Source organism: Aegilops tauschii, chromosome 2, assembly GCF_002575655.3.
Source record: "Aegilops tauschii subsp. strangulata cultivar AL8/78 chromosome 2, Aet v6.0, whole genome shotgun sequence".
In the NCBI taxonomy this organism is placed as follows: Eukaryota; Viridiplantae; Streptophyta; class Magnoliopsida; order Poales; family Poaceae; genus Aegilops; species Aegilops tauschii.
In genome coordinates, this window is record NC_053036.3 from 554,986,352 (window position 1) to 555,010,752 (window position 24,401).

General features: G+C 44.4%; 2 protein-coding genes and 1 pseudogene across 3 annotated transcripts; all 3 read left to right on the forward strand.

Annotated features, from left to right (window-relative positions):
* Positions 1-1,027: 1,027 nt before the first annotated feature.
* LOC109785518 (protein AE7) lies at positions 1,028-5,025 on the forward strand. Of its 2 annotated transcripts, none has more exons than XM_020344110.4 (6): positions 1,028-1,142; positions 3,114-3,279; positions 3,392-3,497; positions 3,592-3,691; positions 4,417-4,462; positions 4,558-5,025. In XM_020344110.4, the coding sequence occupies exons 2-6, from the start codon at positions 3,162-3,164 to the stop codon at positions 4,656-4,658; spliced, it is 471 nt and encodes a 156-aa protein (XP_020199699.1). In that variant the 5' UTR covers positions 1,028-1,142; positions 3,114-3,161; the 3' UTR covers positions 4,659-5,025. The 2 variants fall into 2 exon arrangements, with proteins under 2 accessions (XP_020199699.1, XP_040255643.1); XM_040399709.3 differs by lacking the exon at positions 1,028-1,142 and adding an exon at positions 1,248-1,464.
* Positions 5,026-6,239: 1,214 nt separating this feature from the next.
* On the forward strand, positions 6,240-9,266 carry LOC109785517 (UV-B-induced protein At3g17800, chloroplastic). The gene is made up of 3 exons (XM_020344109.4): positions 6,240-6,582; positions 7,765-8,042; positions 8,225-9,266. The coding sequence occupies exons 1-3, from the start codon at positions 6,487-6,489 to the stop codon at positions 9,027-9,029; spliced, it is 1,179 nt and encodes a 392-aa protein (XP_020199698.1). The 5' UTR covers positions 6,240-6,486; the 3' UTR covers positions 9,030-9,266.
* A 2,585-nt stretch (positions 9,267-11,851) lies between these two features.
* LOC120975193 (U1 spliceosomal RNA) lies at positions 11,852-11,994 on the forward strand (annotated as a pseudogene).
* Positions 11,995-24,401: the final 12,407 nt, after the last annotated feature.

A 24,401-nucleotide genomic window follows, 5' to 3' on the forward strand; every position in this document is an offset into this window, starting at 1 on the left:
ACGCACTGTGGCCACGCTTGGCCCCAGATTCGGGGGTGGCAAGGCGTGTTGTAGCCACGCCCTGTCTCATCGCCTTTATGTGGGCGCAAACTTTGAGGACGTCTAGGGCCGCCTGCTAGGAGCCGGCCTCTCTGGAGGCCGCCCGCTAGAAGCCGGCCCACCTCGTGGCCGCCTGCTGGGCTTTGCCGTCTCGCCGTAGCCGGCCGCGGGGAGGCGACGCTTGGCTCTTTGAACCTTGAGGGAGCAGCCGACCCCGATGTCTTGAAGCGCCATGGACGGCCGATGAGGCTACCCGTGGCCAATTACTCTGACACTAGTCCATGCCATGCCAATCATTGAACTTTCTGAAATGATCATCTTGAAAGAGTATTAGTTCAATGAGCTATATGTTGTTAGGCATTACCAAAACCACCCAAGGATTAGTTGTACTTTCAGTGTGTCCGTTCCTCTCCTCTCCCCTTCTTTTTTTTGCTTTTTTTAGACACTTTGTTTTTTGCCGACAAAGGCGGAATGGCCTATCCCGGGCCGGCCAGCCCGCTCTAACTCGGATCGAAAGTATAGCTGGCCAAACGGGTCGGGCCAAACAGGCCAGACCGCAAGCACGCTGGCACGGCCCGCCATGGGCCAGGCACGACACGGGCTAAACGGGTCGTGCCCGGCACGCGACACGCCTTGGGCCGTGCCAGGAGCCTGAGCACGCGGGCCGGCATGACACGACCCGTTTAATTTCTTTAGAATTTTTAGATTTTTTTTATATTTGTATACCTAAAATATAGCCCAATAGAGCTAAAAACCAGCCCAACAGGCTGATGTGCAGCCCAACGTGTTAAATGGGCCATCAGGCCGACCCGTTTACTAATCAGGCCGTGCTTGGGCCAAGGAGCAGCGCCCGTGCGCCGGCCCGGCACGGCCCGGCTATTAAACGTGCCATGGCAGGCCGTGCCGGGCTAGGCACGATTAGCACAGGCCGGGCCGTGCCGGGCCGGCCCGTTTGGCCAGGTCTGATCGAAAGAGAAGTTGGACTTGAACACACACACTTCCATCAAAAAAAGAAGAAACTGGTTGTTTCCCCGACGCGAGTAACCTCGACGAGCACAGAACGCCGCCCGCCGCCCGCCGCCGTCGTTCGCTGGGTTTCCTCGGTGAGCTCCTTTCCTCTCCCTCGGCCGACCCGTTCGCTATGTTTAGATCCCTTCCAATCAGGCGTCCGCGTCACGAATTCCTGACCTAGAGCTCGCACCTCTCAGCCTCGCACCGTCGCACGCTCGTGCGGCCCCAGCCAACGAAGCAGCCAGCGCTCCCCGCCCCCGCACGAAGCTAGGGTTACTGTCGCCGCCGCCCCTCCTCCGGCGCGGCGCCCTCCGCCCCTCCAGGCTTCCCCTAGCCCCGCCCGTCCCCTACCTCCGGCCCTCCGGCCTTCCCTCCCGCCCGGTCCTCTCTCCTGCACCGCCAACCAGAGGAGAGGTAGCTCCCCTCTTCTCTCTAATCCCTCCTCCCCCCTCCCCTCTCCTTCCTCCCTCATCCATCCGTCCCCTCCTGTACCATGCTCTATTTCTTTCTTCAATTTTTTTCTGAATGTTTTTTTTTTGCGTGGAGTGTATACAGTGTAGTTGATGAGCAATTGTTGATGAATGCTATAGACTGAATATTTTGACCATACACTATTGATTGCATAACAATATTTGCTCGCAATGGAGTTCGCTTGCTAGGTGTTTGTGAAAATGCTAGTATGGAATTTTCTTCTATTTTCTTGTACTTTGTAGATGTGAATGGTGATGTTCTAGATTGTAGCATGGTAGATATTTAAATTGTGCATCATACCTGATAGAATTTTGCTTGCTTGAAGTAATGGTCGACAAGGCGGTTTGGGATGATGCACATGGGAAGAAATTCATTGATATTTGCAAATTAGAGGTTAGTGATGGGAACAGGCCCTTAGGTTATTTCAATAGGAAAGGTTGGAAAAATATTTCTAGTCGGATAGCTGATTCTTGTTGTGCGAGAGGACGATAGGTTAGCTATGTTGATGGAGAACATCATCATGTGAACCATGTATTTTGTGTGGTCTTGTAATAATATTATGGCACCAGTTTCTATTTGTCTTAGCTATACGTATGCAGTATTAAAAGAAGTTGTTCAAATTAATTGTCGATATGGTCATTTTTTTCCTTTCAATGTGACCATTGAAATGTGAATCAGTGTACATATTTTTTGCTTTACGGTCAATTAACATACAGTCTTTCAGCGTTCAGAGGCATTACAGCCAATTCCTACCAAATCTATAGTTTCACAGTTGTCTCAACCAAACAACTTTCAACTTTCCCATAGTTCTGAGCACACATCAGCTTTCTCACAGCTCACAGCATGTTTTTCATAATCTACAGTCAACCAAACAGACCCTAAGAGGTATAGAAGAGAGAACATAGAACACAGAGAAGTGATGTTCCTGGAGGAGGATATTTCCATCTTTTCGTGTATCGGTTTGCGTTCCAATAAATTTATCTTTCGTTCGCCGCCATATAGGGTGGATTTGCAATTGACTGTCAAAAGGATGGGCAATGTGAAGACATGATCTATACCCCTATATAGTGTGCGAATAACTTTGAAAGTTGGTCGTTGGATGAAGCCAATCCGACAGTACAGAGATGGCAAATCCGAGCACTACTGGCCGTTGGATATCATCTACATTCCACCAGATTCTGCCACATGTACAATCTAGAAGACTCCATGGTTGAACTTAAGCATAATGCACAAACCTCAAAACACAAGCACTTCTCCTTTGTTCTAGAATCTTCCATATCTTAATTTCCCAAACTTTTTTTTCTAAATGAATGGTCACTTTTTGTTTTTACTTTATGCTTTACAATGCACAATTTCATGAATCTTAAAATAGTTTTTTATAAAATTAATTGATTTTGGATGAGATGAACTATAAGAATTAAACGAATATCTACATCATGCATATATGACTCAAAGCTTATTACATGCTATAGTGTGATATTTATTCATAATTTGGTTACCGAATCTCATGCGTGCAATGCACGTGTACCTTACTAGTAGTAATAATGATTTAATAATGCCGTTGACACAATTTTCATGCTTTTGACTTGCAGGAATTCGGCTGACTTCTCCAATCAGAGCATTGCAGAGGGAATATAGTAATGGAGTTGATAAATGCTAACCCTGTGATTCATGAGAAAAGAGAGAGGCGCGCCCGGCAGGCACCAGAAAACATAGATGAAAATGCACCAGAGGCCATAGACCAGCTTGAAATATTTGATATCCTCTATTATTTTTCCTTTATGGATCTAGTGCAGCTTGCTTTCCTGCTATTCTTTATTGATCTGGTGCCATGTTAGCATAATTACCTTATACTCCTTAACATTCTTACATCATATTAGAGACATAAAGGACCCAGAACATCCATACTCATTGGAAGACCTTAATGTGGTAAATGAAGACTCGGTCGAAATCAATGATGAACTTAGTCATGTCAGGTAAGTTGCATCTGTCTATTGGAACTTTGGCTGCTACAATTCAGGAATCATAATGAAATTAAATCGTGAGGATTCCTGGTCTCTTTGGTTTCAGGGTTACTTTCACCCCAACAGTGGAGCATTGCAGTATGGCCACTATCATTGGCCTTTGCTTACGTGTGAAGCTCATGCGGAGTCTTCCACCTCGTTACAAGGTATGCTGTTGGTGTGCGGTAAAAAGGAACTCCTGCTATTATAGTTCCACAAGTAATCGTAAACTGCTTAAAAGAGAAAAGAAGAGAAGAAAGTAGCAATCAGTTCAATTGTGAACTGCTTAAAACAGAAAAGAAGTGAAGAAAATAACAAGCTGCCTTAACATGTTGCTGAAGCCATGGTATTTTAATTAACATGTCAGTTTTATATTATAATTTAGGAAGTCTTAGAACACCGAGCTAGATGAGCCATCTGTGTCAGACCACTTAGGGACAGTTCTTTTGGGGCTTATGGCTGGCTGTCTACCCCCTCCCCAGCTTATTCTAGAAGCCCAACCTAAAATTTTATTTTGGGGCAGCTTATTTCCACAGCCATACATAAGCCCCAAAAGAACTGGCCCTTAATTTGCTACTGCCATTATAGAATAAGTTTTTACTTCAAAATTCAGATACTGCAAACACACTCTGGAGTCACAATAAGTGCAGTTTCTAATTTCAGATATGTGTGGTGTAAGTGCATCATTCATGGTTAGAAACAATGGTAATTCATTAACATATATGCCAAGTACTTCATAAGCAAATTTATTGAGGGCTAATTAGGTAGGGTGGATTTTGCTCCTGTCAATGACAGTGTGGGGAAATTGATACTTTTCTGCTGCTTATTAGCTATTACTGCCCATAATTTCTTCAAAACAATCAGGCATTTTACTGATTTCTGACCCATGTAGGTGGACATACGGTTGACGCCTGGATCACATGCAACTGAAGCTGCCGGTATGTGTTCTAAGATACAGTACATTTTTATACCTTACAGTTACCACACTATTTTGCCTGGAACAATATCTCAGTATGTTTTTTCTCCCTCCCAGTGAACAAGCAACTGAGCGACAAAGAACGTGTTGCGGCCGCGCTGGAGAATTCAAACCTGCTGGACATAGTCGAGGAGTGCCTGTCACCGACGCTCGGCTGAGACCTGAGTAGGATGTAAACCAGTGCGTGGATACATTTCCAGACCACAAGAGATTCCATACACTACGCCGTTCACCATATTATTACTTTGATATTGAAGAAGAATTCTTTAATTAGGTGGCACAGGACGTGTGCATGAATTTTGAGGCCCTGCGCCTCTCTGTAAGCACGTTGCTGCCGCTTAAGCTCTCGTATCGTAGTAGTAGTATGTAGGTTGTCGAGTGCTGCTATTTTTTTTTTGGAGGAACTGGGTGCTGCTATGTTTTTGTACGGTCCTGATTGTACATCGAGGGATGTAGTGTGGTGATCCGTGCTGTAAAATTTTGTCATGTTTACGGAAAAGGGTCTAAGTTTATCCTTTTTCTTAACTTCATGTTCTATCCTTTTCAGTCACATGCTTCAGTTGCTGAAGAAAATAAAAGAGCACCACTGCTGAGGGAGGTGCGGTGACCCGTGCTGTCTGTCCAGTAACTCTTTTCCTGGGTCATTAATTTTCAATCATATTTGCAGAGAATGATTTTCAACTTTTTTGATTTTTTAAAGATATGTGTTGGTTTTTTTGGGGGAAATGATTCAAATCACCCGAACGATGCGTGCGCCCACCGGCTTTGTGGCTGTCGTATTTGATTTTTATCATATGACTCTCGGGAGCAACGTATTACCTAGTTTAGATTTTGCAACTGGGCCTTTGTTGCAATCTTCCCCACCACAATAAGTAATGTGGTGTGGGATCTGGATCTGGATCCTCTTGTGAGCAGTCACCTTCCGTGCTCTCTTGAGCTTCTCGTGAAGCCGATGCCTCCATGCGCTGCTCCGACCGCCGCCGCCGGTAGCACGTCGACGAGATCTCCTCTCCCTGTCTCCATGTGTCTGCAACCAGTGGCCATGGCCGCTCGAGCACGCCAGAGCTTCACTCCGGGCTGTCGCCCAACTATGATGCTCGGCCCCCATGTTGCATCGCCTCCACCATCACCTTTATTGCATACGCAAAACACCCCTTCTCCCTTCCCCAACCAGAGAAGCCCCGGCTCGAGGCCATGACTGCAAGCAATGCAACGTAGTGACTTTCTGCAACAAGACATTTGTTGTAAAAAAAAATTACAATAAGAGCTCGGTTGCAAAAAAAAAAAGAAAAAAATCTTAAAAATATTCTACAACAAGAGCTCGGTTGAAAAAAAAATTCAAAAAAAATTTCACAACAAGACCTCTGCAACACAATCTTTCTTACAAAATTTTCTGCAACAAGATTTGTGTTGCAAAAGGGTTCTCACAACACGACTTCTGTTGCAAAAGTACAAGGACGCTTGACCGGGAGTTGCGTCAGATCGGACGGCTCGGCGGAGGCCGACACGTAGCACGACCATTTTGTTTGAGCGGTAGATCTTTGTGTTGCTTTTTTTCTTTTATTAGTGGTAGATCTTTGTGTTGGTCTTCATCCTTTTTGGTCATGCTGCTTCCGTTGAAGGAGGAAGCTTCAGCGCTGAGGCAACAATAGCCCAGTCCCGAGCCCACGCGTGGCCCATGCCTAAAACCAGACTTGTGTGGCGTACAAAGTTACGAACAGTCCCGCACGCTCACGGCAGCCGCCCCCGCCCGCATGGTTTCGCTTGGAGGAAAAGGGAAGGAAGAGCACACGCTCGCTCCAGATAGAAAAAGATCAGCGCCGCGCTCTCCATCTCCAGTCTCCTCTCCACTGCCCCGCCCCGTCTCGGTCTCACTCCGCGGCAACCTGCCAACAAAATCTCCGGACCCCAAACAGCGGACGGAATCCCAGTAGAGCCCTTCTCCCCTCCTCGTCCTCCGCCGCCCCCCTCTCCGCGCGCGCCACCATGTCGTCGGCGTGGGCCGACGCGGCGCTGCTCCTCGCCTCCCCGTCCCCCTCCTGCTCCCCCCTCGCCAGGCCGCGCTACGGGCGCCTCCGCAAGGTACGCCTCCTCCTCGCCCGCCTCCCGACGGCGCCCCTGTCGCCCGTTTCCTAGTCCCAGGCACTGAAGCGGGATCCAACTCGTGGTTGCCGGATGGCCTGACGCTCGACCGGTTGTCCCTGTACCCCTGCGTACATTTGCTTTGCTTTGCTTCTGTGAGCTGTAACCGCGCATCTGAGCAGCGCCGCGCCGAGGTTCGTGTGCTGTCGGCAGCGTGTTGCGTCAGGGGTAACGACTTGGCTGACGCGCTTGCTCATGCACAATAGGCTGTGGCGTTTAGTTGTTGGCTTGCTTGGGTCTAGCTCCCACGGCAGGGCACGTCATGCGTGTTAGTTTGGTTAATCTTCATCTACAATTCAGACTTAGTCTAGCGGAAATGGCACCAATACGTGCGTGGTGAAACTCTGAACAAGAAGCATGCCTGAATTTGCTTTTGTTCCTGAAAAAAAACTCACGGAATTGTTATGTGCTCCCTCCGTTCACAAACATAACATGTTTTGGATATCTCAATATGGACTACATACGGATTGGAATGAGTGATCAAACACACTAAAACGTGCCTATATACATCTGATTTGGAAAAAGGTTAGAACATCTTATATCTGTGAACGGAGGGAGTAGCTGCCTGCCTAGAGTGCCATAGCATTCGATATGATGTATTGCAATTTGTTTTAATTGTTCATGATGCCTATAGGAATTGTTTTTAATTGTTCATGAACGCAACATTAACTCTTTTCATTTATTTATTTACAAGCGTTTCTATAATTTCACATTATCTATACTCTATGCACCTGGTTTCGACAAGTATTCTGGTGCTCCTGTTATGCTCAACTGCTCACATCTGATGCGTTTGCTAAGGGTTGATTGTGCCCAACACTTAAAGTGATCTGAAATTTTTATTTCGCATTGCGTGGTGACCGATGGTCATTGAATTTTGTCTTATCTTTTGCTCTCAAACTGTTCTGCTCAACTCGTGTATTTTCAGTTAATATCTTTATTTTACCCGTGCTGCATTTGCATTTCAATGTCAAGTCTCTAAACGTCCTATATATTAGTTTAAAGAGGAAGTAATTCCTTAGCTGAATGGGAAATACCATGATATTATATTGGAGTTTAACATCTCCCCGTTCAAGTTTCAATTGCTTTTTTGGGTCAACTGGATGATGTTTCTTTGTTTCACAGGGCTTTCCTTGTACCACTCGTTCTAAAGCTGGATTCCAAATCAATCATTACCAAGCAAGGAGCTTAAAGGTTGAAGCAAAGATGGATTCTGGTGATGGCGAGACACAACTCGCTCCAGTTAAATTCGAAACCCCAAGTGGTCAACTTCTGGCGCAGATACTGCAATCGCAGCCTCACCTAATCCCTGTAACAGTTGATCAGCAACTTGAAAACCTGACAGCAGAGAAAATTGCCCAAAAGGAAAAGGCAGCAAAAGTTCCCGAGGACCTCCTTTACAAGTAAGTACCAATAATTATAGGAATTGTTTTCCCCACATCAGCAACAAATAGTGACGCGTCATATCTGCTATAAAACATGCTGCTATGTAAATGTTGTAGAAAGGAGAAGACATTAGATATTCTATTTGACTCATATCAGTTAATAATGCATCAGTTAACGAATTATGCTAATTGAACTACAGGCGAATTGCAGAAGTCAAAGAGAAGGAAAGGCAGAATACCCTGGAAGAGATCATCTACTGCTGGATTTTGTTCAAGTTCATGGAAAATGACATACAAATGACACCTGCATTATCATCATCAGGTGGCCCTGTACGCGATGTCTCCTCGTTGCCTAACCAGGAGTATAAGCTGCAAAGCATACACTCTCAAGACGCTCTTGAGATGATACAGAACCATCTCAACCTTATCATGGGGGAGCAGGCAGCGGCGCCACTAGATACCGTTGTTGAGATCAGCAACTTAAATCTCGGGAAGCTCTACGCAGCATCCATCATGTATGGTTACTTCCTCAAGAGGGTGGACGAGCGATTCCAACTCGAGAAAACCATGAAGACACTCCCGCCAAGCCTCAACGAAAAACTATTTACGGAGAGAGACATTAAGCCTAATCCATTCATGGACATGGAGTCCCTGGTACGGATGACGCCTGATGGGGAGATGGTTGATGTGGAGGAGGACGAGGAAACGAACCCAAACAAGTTGAGGTCCTACGTTTCGCGGCTGGACGCCGATACGTTGCAACGGTACGCTACCATCAGGTCCAAGGAATCGGTCTCGCTGATAGAGAAGCAAACGCAGGCTCTGTTTGGGCGGCCGGATATCAAAGTGCTGGATGATGGCTCTGTTAATGCTAAAGATGGTAAAACCGTAACGCTTACGTTTACAGAGCTCACGCACCTTGTCCTGGAGGCGGCTGGTTTTGGGGCCTTTTTGTGGGAGGCTGAGAGCCATGTAGAATCCAAATACCATTTTGTTAACAGTTGATTGTGCGTTTTGTTAATCTGGAAATGGGTTTCTGTGAATTTGATAGGGTAGGATCCAGTCCATCTCTGGTATGCCTTTTCAGTGTAGCTGATGCTCTTGCTCTTGTTTGCTCTCTATCAGCAGCAGCCAAGGGGCACGAATCAAACCATCACTGTCCATGGCTGATGGCTCCATGGCCCCTCAGTCACAGATCAGATTGTAATTTAACAGAGGAATGGAAAATGTTTCTTCCTATGATATACTCCTCCGTCCCAAATTACTTGTTTTATTAGATATATATGTCCCTCCTATCCATATTACATCTGTATCCAGACAAATCTAAGACAAGTACCCCCTCCGTCCGGAAATACTTGTCCTAGTATTATTCTCTTTACAACAGTTGTACTCCGTATCTATACCAATATAAAAAGACCCAAAGGGGCAGATCCAAACCATCTCGACCGTCAAATCATGTTATCTAGCGGTTTAAATCGCTCCAATGTTGAGCACCAAACACGTTTAACGCTCTAATTACCCACCACTGCCATTGGTTATAAACACGTTTTGACTACACGCTATCCCATGAAATCTGCTATGTAATTAATATCCTACCATTTCCGCGAAAAAAGTAATGATATCTTACCAAATACCAACGTGCAACAGATATATCCTACCTAATATAACGTGCAACTAATATCCTACCTAATATAAACGTGCATTGCACGTATATTATTACTAGTATACTGCTAGTAAAAAAAGCCTTTTTTAGTTTTTGCGTCTTTGTCTCCAGCTTTCTGTGCACCTTTCATTCCCAACTTGTCCCTGGCGATAGCTTATGAACGGGACATCCTAATCGTCGCTTCAGGCACAAGTTTAGGTAGGAACCTGGCGCTCACGCAGCTGCTGTCATGGGCCCAACAAGCGCTGCTGGCTGCTTCGTTCGCTCAGGCACGCCCAAGTGGGCCGCGGCTGTTTTTTGTATTGTTGATCTTGTAAAAAATAATCAGAAGGTTTTTTAGTACTTACGAAAAAAATTGTAAAATTAAAAAGGGTTTACAGATTTTAAAAATAGCCATCCATTTGAAAAACAATTATCGGTCTTGTAAAAAAGTTCATCAATTTTTAAAAAAGTTTAAAAAATCGACATAAGTTCATTGATTTTAAAAAAAGTTAATCGATTTTGGTAAAAAGTTCATCGATTTTCAACAAAAGGTTCATCGGTCTTAAAAAAAGGCCATTGATTTTGAAAACAATTCTTGTTTTTTTATAAAAACTTCATGGATTTTGAAAAAAGATCACAAATTTAATAAAACGGAAAAAGAAAAAGGAAATAAAAATAAAAGGAAAAACTGAATAAAAGCATCCAGAAACCAGTTAAAAAAACTAATCAGAACTTCGAGAAAGCTCGTCGGAAGCTTCTAGAAGCTTCACAAAACCGATTGAGTTTCTTCCTGAAAAAACAAATGTCCAGGTGAGAAAGTAAAAGAAAGAAAACCTCTTTTTGGTGCTACTATTTTTTTTGCATGGTAATAAGTGTCTCATTAATAAAATAATGATTCAATTACAAGCCATGTAAACACCAATATTACAGGGCTGAAAAGATAGAATAATCCTACGCAAAAAGACCACCCTCTGCCCCTCTCCACCAAGGAAAAGGAGACAGATCACCTCTTCACCCGAGCTTGATGCGGCTCCATCACTGATTTGTAGCTTTACGAGCCTCCAAGATAGTTTGCCTGAAGCAAAACCACTACCGTTGAAAGAATCAGACCGGGGCAACGTGTCCCCGGACACACCATCGAACTCTAGAACTAACACCCCCGGACGACTACGACTTCGGAGAAGGAAACCAGAACTGTCAGCCTCCAACCACCAACCCAACACCAGATGCACCTTCTTCCCACTGTTACCTGCGTAGACAACCGTCTGCGCGTACTCCCGGACGACAGAACCTCACTGGTCCACCGCGACGCCGGAGACAATGCTGCAGCAACAGGGGTAGAGCAGAAGAACAGACACACCTGAAGGGGTCGCCGCCGCCGCCTCGCTGACACCATCCATGAACACCAATGTCACCGATCCGAAGGATCGGCAAACATACGATGCCATCAACTCTGAGACGCCGCCATGAAGGACATCGACGGTGTGGGAGTGGAGCTGAGGCAGATTTACTCGTCCGGGCGCCGCTCCCACCACCTCAACGGCGCACCACGACCTACAAAACCAAACCCTAACTACAGAGCGGAGGAACGGCCCCCTCCCTTCTCCTGCCGGAGCAGCAGTCGGAGGGAGAGGGGACCAGCTCTGGTTCGTGTAGATCAGAGGTAGAGGATTTGCCGCACAACGAAAAGAAGATGAAAAAGTAAATACACACCAAAGGCGAGCTATCCAGGTTGGTTATACCGGTTACTGCTGAAGCGTGATGTTTGGAGTTCGGTCCTCAACTTAGGCAGAATTTTTGAAGTTTGCAGAAACAAAAAAAAACGTAAATGGGCCGAGACCACAAAGGAGAAGGGGTGTGCGCCGGTTTGAGAATAACGACGTAACTGATGCATAAGGTGCCAAATAGGAAATGCCCTTATGAACCTGGGCTTCTGTGCTGGGCTTGAATTGGTAACCCAGCAACTGGCAAATAGGAAATTCCCATATGAAGCTGGGCTTCTGTGCTGGTCTTGAATGCCTACTAGGAGAGAACAATCTCGCTCAACCCTAATCAGCATTCAACGATAGATTTTGCTAAAAAAAGCATTTAGCGATAGATGGTACATAGTACCACATCGCCTGTCCAGAGGAGACGGAAGGAAGCCTCGGGGTTAAATCGGAACGGAGGAGCGCCTAGATAACCACTTACCTCGACGGGGTCTATAGGTGATCAAGAAGACCTATGGCCTAAACTAGTGTCCTCTATTGCACTTTGGAGGAGCATTGGTTTACCATCTCCTTTATGGGAGAGTGTACGTCGGGTACGCGTTCGCGCGGCCCCTACTAATTTAAACTATAAATATTTAGTAATAAAAGTAAAAATCATATCGATCTAAAGGGCAATTCTTTTGTGGCTTATTTGAAGATTTGGAAATAAGCTGTCCCTGCTTAGTTTATTCTAGAAGCCAAACTACAATTTTATTTTAGAAGTCTACCAATTAAGGTTGAACTAATTTTATTTTAGAAGTCTACCAATTAAGTGTGAACTAGTAGGCTTCTAAAATAAAATTTTAGGTTGGACTTCTAAAATAAGCTGGGTGAACTAGTAGGCATCTAAAATTTAGTTTCGACTTTTAAAATAAGTTGGGTAGGGAACAACTTATGTCCACACCTCCAAAAAACCCACAAAAGAACTGGCCCTAAATATTTAGGTCTAAATTTGTCTTAGTGCCATCTACATGAGTGGAAGAGTGAGCGTCACAATTTATTGCAGCGGGGAACATGTTCCAATTGAAATAGTAGGATCTAAATAAGGAAGAGCACTTGCCATTAGTTGGTTATTACCCCCTCCGTTTCTAAATATTTGTCTTTCTAGACATTTCAAATTGCTACCACATACGGATGTATGTAGACATATTTTAGAGTGTAGATTCACTCATTTTGCTTCGTATGTAGTCACTTGTTGAAATATCTAGAAAGACAAATATTTAGGAACGGAGGGAGTAGATGTTGAGGAACGTAGTAATTTCAAAAAATTTCCTACGCACACATAGGATCATGGTGATGCATAGCAACGAGAGGGGAGAGTGTGTCCACGTACCCTCGTAGACCGAAAGCGGAAGCGTTAGCACAACGCGGTTGATGTAGTCGTACGTCTTCACGATCCGACCGATCCAAGTACCGAACGTAAGGCACCTTCGAGTTCAGCACACGTTCAACTCGATGATGTCCTGCGAGCTCTGATCCAGCAAAGCTTCGCCGGAGAGTTTCGTCAGCACGACGGCGTGATACGGTGATGCTGATGCTACCGACGCAGGGCTTCGCCTAAGCACTGCTACGATATGATCGAGGTGGATTATGGTGGAGGGGGGCACCGCACACGGCTGGGAGAGATCAACAGATCAACTTGTCTCTAGGGTGCCCCTGCCCCCGTATATAAAGGAGCTAGGGGGAGGCGGCAGGCCAGGAGGAGGGCGCGCCAAGGGGGGAGTCCTACTCCCACCGGGAGTAGGACTCCCTCTTTTCCTAGTTGGAGTAGGAGGGGAGAGGGAAGGGAGAGAGGAAGAGAAGGAAAGGGGGGCGCCCCCCCTCCTTGTCCAATTCGTACTAGAGGGGGAGGGGGCGCGCGGCTGCCCTTGGCCGCCCCTCCTCTTCTCCCACTAGGGCCCATGAGGCCCAATTAACTCCCCGGGGGGTTCCGGTAACCCCCCTGTACTCCGGTATATGTCCGAAACCTTCCGAAACCTTTTCGGTGTCCGAACATAGTCGTCCAATATATCGATCTTTACGTCTCGACCATTTCGAGACTCCTCGTCATGTCCGCGATCATATCCGGGACTCCGAACTACCTTCGGTACATCAAAACACAAAAACTCATAATACCGATCGTCACCGAACTTTAAGCGTGCGGACCCTACGGGTTTGAGAACTATGTAGACATGACTGAGACACGTCTCCGGTCAATAACCAATAGCGGAACCTGGATGCTCATATTGGCTCCCACATATTCTACGAAGATCTTTATCGGTCAAACCGCATAACAACATACGTTGTTCCCTTTGTCATCGGTATGTTACTTGCCCGAGATTCGATCGTCGGTATCTCAATACCTAGTTCAATCTCGTTACCGACAAGTCTGTTTACTCGTTCCGTAATACATCATCCCGCAACTAACTCATTAGTTACATTGCTTGCAAGGCTTATAGTGATGTGCGTTACCGAGTGGGCCCAGAGATACCTCTCCGACAATCGGAGTGACAAATCCTAATCTCGATACATGCCAACTCAACAAGTACCTTCGGAGACACCTGTAGAGCACCTTTATAATCACCCAGTTACGTTGTGACGTTTGGTAGTACACAAAGTGTTCCTCCGGTAAACGGGAGTTGCATAATCTCATAGTCATAGGAACATGTATAAGTCATGAAGAAAGCAATAGCAACATACTAAACGATCAAGTGCTAAGCTAACGGAATGGGTCAAGTCAATCACATCATTCTCCTAATGATGCACTAGTAGAAAACAGGGCTTTCGTTCGGGCATGGCAAGCCCATTAGTCCCAGTTCAGTCACGAACCGAGACCCATGGGGGCATTCGTCCCGGTTCGTGAGCCCAGGGGGCCGGCCGGGGCCTCGTGGGCATTGGTCCCGGTTCGTATGGAACCATTTGTCCCGGTTCGAGGCATGAACCGGGACTAATGGGCCTCGCTCCTGGCCCACAACCATTGGTCCCGGTTCTTGGCATGAACCGGGACAAAAGGCCCGGATTTAGTACCGGTTCTAGCCACGAACCGGGACAAATGAGCTGCTTATATATACCCCATCGCCGCAGCAGAGCACTCCACAGTGCTCTATTTTTTCTGGCCGTCGAGGGGAGGGCATTTGGGTGCTCTAGCTCACCTCCTATGCACATGAGGTGTTCGATGAAATGTCTGAGCCACACTAGTTAATCTTTCTCCTCTCGAAACTCGACCTCCGAGCTCCATTTTCCCCGAGATTTGTCTAGGTTTAGCGGTCCGTCACGTCCCGTCCCCGTCTTCACCGCCGTCGATCGCCCGCACCGATCTCGTCGCCAGCACCACCGTGGTGAGCCTCTTGTTCTTATCTTCTTTCTGAAAGAAAAAAAATTCTTACTTCAGATAGATACTTGTCTAATTTTGTTACTTTTATTATTCCTTCTTATTATATAGTGCGATGGTTTTGGTATCCGCCCCCGTCGGCCCTCATCCTGTCTATGATTCGGATGTGGTATATATTATCTTTTTATAACTATTTGGTTCATTTATTGTTTATGAAAATTATGCCGACCAACGTGTCATAGATTTTATTTATCTAGGAGGTGGTTGAACCGGAAATTCCAACCGACCCTATTGTCGAGAGGTTAAATTTAGTTGAAGAAGAAAACAATTACTTGAAGGAAAAAATAAAAAAAATTGAGGAGGAGAAGATGATATTGGAGTCGCATGTTGCGGATGTCGTCGATGATCACAAGATCAAGATGGATGCAATGCGCTTGAAGATTAGAAAGATTAGAAAATATGCCATTCATACCGAGGCTTGGTATCATTATGCCGTTGGATCAATTGTTACCTTGGTTGCGATTATGATCGCATTTGTTTTCACATTGAAATGTTTTACATAGTTTCAATGTATGGTTTAATTAATTAGATGCTCTGGAGAGCTATATGTTGTTAGATGAGAACTATGTATGTACTTTGGTTTTAATGTGATGATGAACTTCTATTAATTTGGTCACTTAATTATCTATTCATGATGTTCTGTAATGGTTTTTGACACACTTAATTATATATAATGCACGCAGATGAACCGGCAATGGATGTACGGTGACAGACACACCTCCGAGTACATTAAGGGCGTGCATGATTTTCTCGAAGTGGCTGAGGCAAACAAGCAGAATGGTTTTATGTGTTATCCATGCCCTACATGTGGGATACGAAGTCTTACTCTGACCGGAAAATCCTTCACACCCACCTGCTTTACAAGGGTTTCATGCCACACTATAATGTTTGGACGAGGCACGGAGAAATAGGGGTTATGATGGAAGACGGCGAAGAAGAAGAGGACGATGACAACTATGTGCCCCCTGAATACGGTGATGCTGCAACGGGGGAAGCTGCTGAAGATCAAGAGGAACCAGACGATGTGCCCAATGATGCTGCAACGGGGGAAGCTGCTGAAGATCAAGAGGAACCAGTGCCCGATGATGATGATCTCCGCCGGGTCATTGTCGATGCAAGGACGCAATGCGAAAGTCAAAAGGAGAAGCTGAAGTTCGATCGCATGTTAGAGGATCACAAAAAAGGGTTGTACCCCAATTGCGAAGATGGCAACACAAAGCTCGGTACCGTACTGGAATTGCTGCAGTGGAAGGCAGAGAATGCTGTGCCTGACAAAGGATTTGAGAAGCAATTGAAAATATTGAAGAAGAAGCTTCCAAAGGATAACGAATTGCCCGACAGTACATACGCAGCAAAGAAGGTCGTATGCCCTCTAGGATTGGAGGTGCAGAAGATACATGCATGCCCTAATGACTGCATCCTCTACCGCGGTGCGTACAAGGATCTGAACGCATGCCCGGTATGCGGTGCATTACGGTATAAGATCAGACAAGATGACCCTGGTGATGTTGACGGCGAGCCCCCCAGGAAGAGGGTTCCTGCGAAGGTGATGTGGTATGCTCCTATAATACCACGGTTGAAACGTCTGTTCAGAAACGAAGAGCATGCAAAGTTGATGCGATGGCACAGTGAGGACCGTAAGAAAGACGGGAAATTGAGAGCACCCGCTGACGGGTCGCAGTGGAGAAAAATCAAGAGAAAGTACTGGGCTGAGTTTGCAGGTGACCCAAGGAATGTATGGTTTGGTTTAAGCGCGGATGGAATTAATCCTTTCGGGGAGCAGAGCAGTAATCACAGCACCTGGCCCGTGACTATGTATGTATAACCTTCCTCCTTGGATGTGCATGAAGCGGAAGTTCATTATTGTAGGAGATATGCCCTAGAGGCTATAATAAATGTTATTGATTATCTCCCTGTTCATAATTATGTTTATGTTCCATGCGATAACTTCTGTGGTTCCCGAGCCCGTATATCCATAAAGGCTCTGGGGAGAACCCATATGCACGTGTGGAATAATAAACGGTAAAATGTATTCCTAGTCGTGCCTCTAAGACTAGCTCAAGTGTTGCATGATGATTATGTTTTCCCAATCATGGGCATGTCTATGCCAAGCAACTTTGAGGGCACAATGTCAGGAAGGACATTTGTGTTGAATCGACCCGAATTGATGTTATGCTATGAGATACATTCGTCACAAGTTAATGGTTTATAACACAGAGATAGTTAATGTTTGCATAATTCCTTAGACCATGAGAGTATCGAGTTTCTTCATGCTTGCTTCATGAACTTTGGGGTTTGTTAAACGTCATCCGTAACTGGATGGCTATTACGGCGGCTTACGGGTTCATGGGAAAGTATGTTAAGTAACTTGATAGCTCGAGATTGGGATTTGCTCCTCCGACGATGGAGAGATATACTCGGGCCCACTCGGTGTTACGGTGTCCATCATCGTCTGGCCAGACACTTTGTGATTTGATCACGGGGATGCCAGAACACGATAACGAGAAAAGAGAACAATACCGGTAACGAGGTAACTAGCATAGTGGACAAGTTGTTGATCCACGGGAATGCCAACATGTCTCACCTCGGGTATTTGTAACATATCGCGAAGCAACAGGAATAGCTCACTGCAACTGGAGGTTCACTCGAATATTCATTCGTGTGGGTATAGGGGTCAATATGGGTGTCCACGGCTCCGATGTTGATCATTGATCGGAAGGGGTTCCGGGTCATATCTATAGTTCACCGAACCTATAGGGTCACACGCTTAAGGGTCATTTATCTGCTGAATACTAGACATGGAGTCTGAGAGAAAATCACCGAAAAAGTTTCGGACACCGAAAAGTTTCGGACAGCGGAATCGTACCGCAGAGAGAGGTCACCGGATGAGTTTCGGTGAAACCAAAAAAGTTGTTTCGGGGTATGCCATTAAGTCAAAATGGTTTTGGCACATGCCTAATAATTCTTGGAGGGTGCCAGAATCATTCTTGAAACTTTTTCGAATTTTCAGAAATAAAAACCGAAAATGTTTCGGAGCTGTCGGTACCGCTTTGGCTGTTTTTCGCAGATGAAATTCACTAATCTGAAATTGTTTCAGAACGAATCCAAAATCATTTTAGTGGGTACTGGAATTATTCTAAGACCCACAGAAATATTTTCGGATTTAGTGGACGCGAAAAATTGTCTTCATGAATAGTGAAAACGCATTCTTGTTTGCTTTTCGCAGATGAAAATCACTAAACCGAAATTGTGTCGGAACGCGTTGAAAATTATTTTAGTGGGTACTGGAAATGTTCTGAGCCCACATAAATATTTTCAGTTCGAACGGACGCTGAAAAATGTCGTCATGAATAGTGAAAGTGCTTTTTGCTTGGCTTCTTGGAGAAGCCACCTTGAGGGCCTTTTTGGTATTTCCCCCCTTGGCTTCTTGGAGAAGCCATCCTAGGGCTTGGCCTATAAATAGGGGTGGAGGGGCTGCTTAAAGGATCATCCCTTGCTCTCATACACATGCCATGCATGATCTGGCTTCTCTCTCCCTCCCAGCGAAATAGTTTCGTAGAGCCGAAAGGCTGTCTGGGTTCCGGTGGGAACTAGTTCTGCACGGCGAAGCCCTGCCGGATAGATGACACCGTATGTGTGCAACTCTGTAGAGAGATCGTAGTTTCGGTCTTAGTTCGTGAGTGCCTCCCGAAGGGTTGTCCGTGTGACCGTCCGAGTTTCGAAGGTCCTCCCGAAGGGCTGTCCGAGTGGCCGTTCGAGTTTCGAAGGTCCCCCCGAAGGGCTGTCCGCGACACCGTCCGGGGGACTGTTCGACCGCCTCCCGGAGGGCTGTCTGAGGAGCAGATGAGGGTATACATCCTCACGGTTGGGAGGTTGTAAATCCTAGCTGCGGGGATCTGCACCGCCGATCGTCATCGACTCTACTTCCCGCTGCGCTATGAGTCGGTAACGAAAAAGATCAAACCATGTATGCAGTCTCCATAGTGGTCCTGGGCTGGTGCGTAGGTCTGAAATTTTTTGTTTTCTGCTGTGTTACCCTACAATTATGATGCCAGTTCTCATCCAAGGCCCTAAGCAACCCGGCAATGACATTGATGTGTACCTAAGGCCATTAGTTGAAGAACTTTTACAGCTGTGGAATGGAAACAGTGTATGTACGTGGGATGAACACAAACAGGAGGAATTTAACCTGCACGCGTTGCTGTTTGTAACCATCAACGATTGGCCCGCTCTTGGTAACCTTTCAGGACAGACAAACAAGGGATACCACGCATGCACGCACTGTTTAGATGACACTGAAAGTATATACCTGGACAAATGCAGGAAGAATGTGTACCTGGGCCATCGTAGATTTCTTCCGACCAACCATCAATGTCGAAAGAAAGGCAAGCATTTCAAAGGCAAGGCAGATCACCGAAAGAAACCCGCCATGCGCACCGGTGATCACGTACTTGCTATGGTCAATGATTTACACGTAATCTTTGGAAAGGGTCCCGACGGACTAGCTGTTCCGAATGACGCTGAGGGACACGCACCCATGTGGAAGAAGAAATCTATATTTTGGGACCTACCCTACTGGAAAGACCTAGAGGTCCGCTCTTCAATCGATGTGATGCACGTGACGAAGAACCTTTGCGTGAACTTGCTAGGCTTCTTGGGCGTGTATGATTGCACTTTAATGACCTGCGTGTCAACCTTAAGTAATGCATTAATTTTATACGCTATGGAGATAGCAATATTATCTGGTGCATCGACAAGGTGGTGGCAATCTTCGCGAAGGTGAACACCAACACGAATGCCGAAGACGAAGAAATGAAATACTTCTCCGTCAGAAAGGGCTATACCATATCATGCTATTATGAATTGCCTGAGATGTTTATCCCTTATGATGCACCCTTCTTGATTGCGCGGTAGTCGCTTTTTATTAGGGTGATATCTCAACAAATACCAAGTAGTTAGTGTTCTCCCAAGTGTAGCACCGTCACGACACCTATCTTTTCGGGGTGCGCCGTGTCACACGGGTATGAACGATTAGAGAAGTGTGAGGCGGGTGAGTTGAGACCTCGCAGCAAGATCACTTGGTTGTCTTGACGTTTAGGCATGACCGTCAAGAGCTCGGAACACACACATCGAAAGATGAACAAGAGTCACATAGAGATGTGATTGGCAAGTTGGCCTACCGGTTGAGATTTTTCGTCATCAGTGGTGTTACACCAATGGCGAACAATTGAAATGTGGGTCTTGTATCACTCACAATCAATTTTGAGAGATATTGATTTGAGTGGGAGCGCACTGTTGAATTAACATGTTTAATTCTCAATGCAATTAATTTTGAACACTGTCAAAGTGTGGTTTGCATAATAGTTGTAGAATAATGGCTCGCATTTCCACCTTCCCTATTAAAATTGAATAGCTTTTAAATATCTGGTTAAAACTTTACGATTGGTAACGTAATATGAGGATTGTCCTCAAAAGTGCCGAGAAGGACTTTGTCCTATCGCATGCTTTCCGTATCCTCCCGCTAATGCTATGGATCATGTGACTCTCGTCCTTCGATCCAAAAGCTAGAATTCTGTTACGGTCAAGTGGAATATGTTTGCTTCCATGAAACCCAAACTTAGAAAGTTGGGATAGTTATATGATATTCATGGAACTGAAAATTATTTTCAGAGACAAACAAAGCAATGTTTGTTTGCAAGTATTAGTAAAAGTGTTTACTATGCATTTGACTGTTGGGAAAGGGATCCAGAAGAACGCCTATCATATAATGAAAGGTGAATAAAACAACAACTTAAAGAGAAAGAAAGTGTCCAAAGGGTGTTAGTATGACTTACACACCTAGGAAGTCCGGGGCTAACGCCACTCTTAAGTTGGGTGCTTCTTTTGCGAGTAGGAGAAATACTAAAAGTTAAACTGTTAGAAGTATAAAGGCAGAAAGAAAGATGACTGGAATATCCAGCTCATGTATGAATGTCATACAAGTTTTTGATGTATAGTAGGCTGGTCAAAGACATAGTTCTTGGGAATTATGGTTAAACATGTTAATCACTAATTCTTGGGTATTGTGAGTTAATCACAAAGATACCCGCTTGATTGCATTCTGTTGCGAATCAATGTAAGAGCTGCTATGGCCTAAAAAGACTAGCCAGAAATGAGGTTAAGGTATACACAGGGAACATAGTAAATGTTACTATACCTTCCATTGGTGTATTGCCGTCTGTATTTATTTTCATAATTCATTTAGAGTTTTACAAACTCTATCCCATTGCATAAGGTATCTTGCAAGAAGGTTGTTCATAAGAGAAATTTTTATGTTCGATGTTATGAATAACACAAGGGCCATACTTTCATTATGAATGAGATGTATGTTATGAATATTGATAATAATACAATACCTCTGGGTTTACTTTCATAATTCATTTTAGAGTTTCATACACCCTAGCCCATTGCACAATGTTTGTTGCAAAAGAGTTGTTCATAAAAACAACAATTGTTGTTAAGTATTATGAATAACATAAGGGCCATACTTCCATCATCGATGGGACGTATGTTATGAATATTGAGGGTAATATGATACATCCATAACACCGACGCTAAATGTCGCAAGACTAAAAGAATACCACACAAGTGTGGCACTACATTTGGTCACATTGGAGAAACCCGCATGGAAAATTCCATTATGATGGATTTTGAAGTCTTTTTGATTTTGAATCATCTGACACTTGCAACTTTCCTCCGAAAAGTGAAGTGACTAAAATACCGTTCACAGGCCATAAGGAACGAACAACAAACTTATTAGTGATCATACATTTGATGTGTGTAGTCCGATAAGTGTTGTTAGTGGTGGATTTATTTATCTTCAGAAATGACTCAAGTAGATATATGGATATTTACTTGATGAGACGTAAGTCTGGATCTTTTGAAATCATTTGAAAGGTTCTCAAAAATGAAGTAGAAGTTATTGTAACAAGAAAATTATGTTTCTGCAATTTGATTGCACAAAGGAATATTTGAGTTACATGTTTAGCGAATGTCTGATGAGTTGTGAAAGGGGTTTCATAACTTGCACCTCCCAGAACACCACTGCAAGTGGAAAGTCCGTGGAGATGTAATCAAACCATTTATGACATGGTAAGGTCAAAGATGACATAAATAAATTTTCCATTATCCCTTTTAAAGTGATGCTTTAGAGACTGCGGCTTTTACACTGAAAAGAGCTACATCCGGTCTGTTGAAATGAAGCCATGGTATGGTACGCCTAACCATCTTATATCTTTTCTTTACATTTCGAATATGGGGCTTGTGTAAAAGGTTACAAACCTATTCCAAATCAGACAAGTGCTACTTTGTAGGTTATACCAAAATGTTGGGTATTCCTCCCTCACTATACCGAGGCAAATAGTTTTGCCGCGAAACGGTGTGCTTTTAAAGAGAATGGTTCTTTCAAAAAGGTGAGTGGGAGAATAGTGCAACTCGACGAGATAAACAGTATCTACGTCATCAGATCAAAGGAAAGAGACCTTGGAAGTAATTCCAGAGTTTCCTACTGCGACTGATACGGAAGTCTCTACAATAAAATGTATGAACTTCGGTCGAACTTGCAGCTGAACCACGTAGGCAAGGCTCGTGCAAACCTCTCAGGTGCGCAAACGAGATATTGTTGTTAGACAACATTATACCTACGATACACAAGGTAGCATTGATGGGCCCTGACTCCAGAATTGGCTAAATGCCAATACAACCCGAGTTAGTTTCCATATAAGTGATTCAAGATTAAAACCTTGATACACATTTTGGAAGGCTTAGAGTCTAACGAATATTTATGGAACTTAAAACTGATACGGATAAAATGTTTTATCCATAAAGCTCGACTTGTTGAAATAACGAGTTCAAGAGTTGACTACGATGAGGTTGTTTTCATCGTAGCAATGCTTAAAGTCGGTTCGGGTTGAACTAGCAATTAATACATATTTCAATCATGAGATATGAAACATGGATGATAAAAGGATTTCCATCTGATGGAAATGAAAGCTAGGACTTGTATATGATACAATCCAAAGTAATTTGTCGATCCAGAGGATGCTAGTAGGTATGCAAACTTCAGAGTTCCAGCAATGGACAGAAGAGAGCAAAATGGAGTTGGAATCTTCGTGTTTTGATGAAATGGTCAAAGGGGTTTTGACTTCATCAATGGGTAACGAAGCTGCTTGTAATTCAAGAAAGTAAGTGGGAGCGTAATAATATTTCTAAAAACCTTATGTGCTTGGCACATTGGTAATTGGAAATAAATTTCTTGACACAAATTAGGACTTCATTTGAAAATAGTTTTTCGATGAAGTGCTTAGGCTAAATAGCCTCAATATTAGGCATGATGATCTATGGAGATAGATTTACCTAATGGGGCTAAGCAATGAATACATATTGACAAGATGCTAAAACCTTTTAGCATTTAAAACGCCAAGGAGTGATTCTTGCCAAACTCACATGGAAAGAGTTTTTGCAAGACTCGGTGTCCCAAAACACTGATGAGTAAAATACATGATGCAGATTCCACACACTTTTGTGTTTGGATTAATGATGTATTCCATGGTATGTAAAACAACCAGATATGTCCGATACTCCCAAGGTGTTGCGAGTATGGATACCAAAGTGATCGAATTACTGATCATGGGACAACAGTGAAAGATGTCACAGAGTACTAGAGTAAGTACTGATGACATGGTTTTCTCGCAAGCAGAGATCATGAAGAGTTCGTTGTAAAATGTTACATCGATACAGTCTTCATCTTTTCTCCATGCGATTTTCGATTTAAATTAAGGGTTTTGTGTAACACACAATGTGGTGGCACAGTTAGTTGGAATTTGTTCAAACTAGTTACTGTGGCGAATTCTATAACAAGGGCTAAGTATGTTGACGCTTTAGAAGCGACAAAGAAGATGTTGAATCATATAGTTCATTCATGAACTTAGTATAGTTCCAAGATGGCTTTTGACAATGGGACACTACTGCAGGTAGTTGCTCCATAACTCAGTCTGAGGAATCCAGGTTCGACCTGTGATTCACATACATACAAAGCCAAGTCCACACAAAATATGAATCTTGTGAAAACGTGAAAACGCGAGGACATGCAAAGATACACACGGAACTGAAGTTGTCAGATCCATTGGACATCAGGCTATACCACAAGCGAAGCATATTTACACCGGTGTGCCACAGGTGTGAAGTGCATTAGCATAAGCTAGATTATTGTCTCTAGTGCAAGTGGGAGTCTGTAGGAGATATGCCCTAGAGGCAATAATAAATGTTATTGATTATCTCCCTGTTCATAATTATGTTTATGTTCCATGCTATAACTGCTGTGGTTCCCGAGCCCGTATATCCATAAAGGCTCTGGGGAGAACCCATATGCACGTGTGGAATAATAAACGATAAAATGTATTCCTAGTCGTGCCTCTAAGACTAGCTCAAGTGTTGCATGATGATTATGTTTTCCCAATCATGGGCATGTCTATGCCAAGCAACTTTGAGGGCACAATGTCAGGAAGGACATTTGTGTTGAATCGACCCGAATTGATGTTATGCTATGAGATACATTCGTCACAAGTTAATGGTTT

What these genes read in the sequence shown, in the direction of transcription:
- LOC109785518 (XM_020344110.4), top strand. Translation starts at nt 3,162, where the DNA reads ATGGAGTTGATAAATGCTAACCCTGTGATTCATGAGAAAAGAGAGAGG. An exon ending in GATGAACTTAGTCATGTCAG is followed by an intron (nt 3,498 to 3,591) that starts GTAAGTTGCATC and finishes CTTTGGTTTCAG; the next exon opens with GGTTACTTTCACCCCAACAG. An exon ending in ACATGCAACTGAAGCTGCCG is followed by an intron (nt 4,463 to 4,557) that starts GTATGTGTTCTA and finishes TCTCCCTCCCAG; the next exon opens with TGAACAAGCAACTGAGCGAC.
- LOC109785517 (XM_020344109.4), top strand. Translation starts at nt 6,487, where the DNA reads ATGTCGTCGGCGTGGGCCGACGCGGCGCTGCTCCTCGCCTCCCCGTCC. An exon ending in GCTACGGGCGCCTCCGCAAG is followed by an intron (nt 6,583 to 7,764) that starts GTACGCCTCCTC and finishes TTTGTTTCACAG; the next exon opens with GGCTTTCCTTGTACCACTCG. An exon ending in CCCGAGGACCTCCTTTACAA is followed by an intron (nt 8,043 to 8,224) that starts GTAAGTACCAAT and finishes ATTGAACTACAG; the next exon opens with GCGAATTGCAGAAGTCAAAG.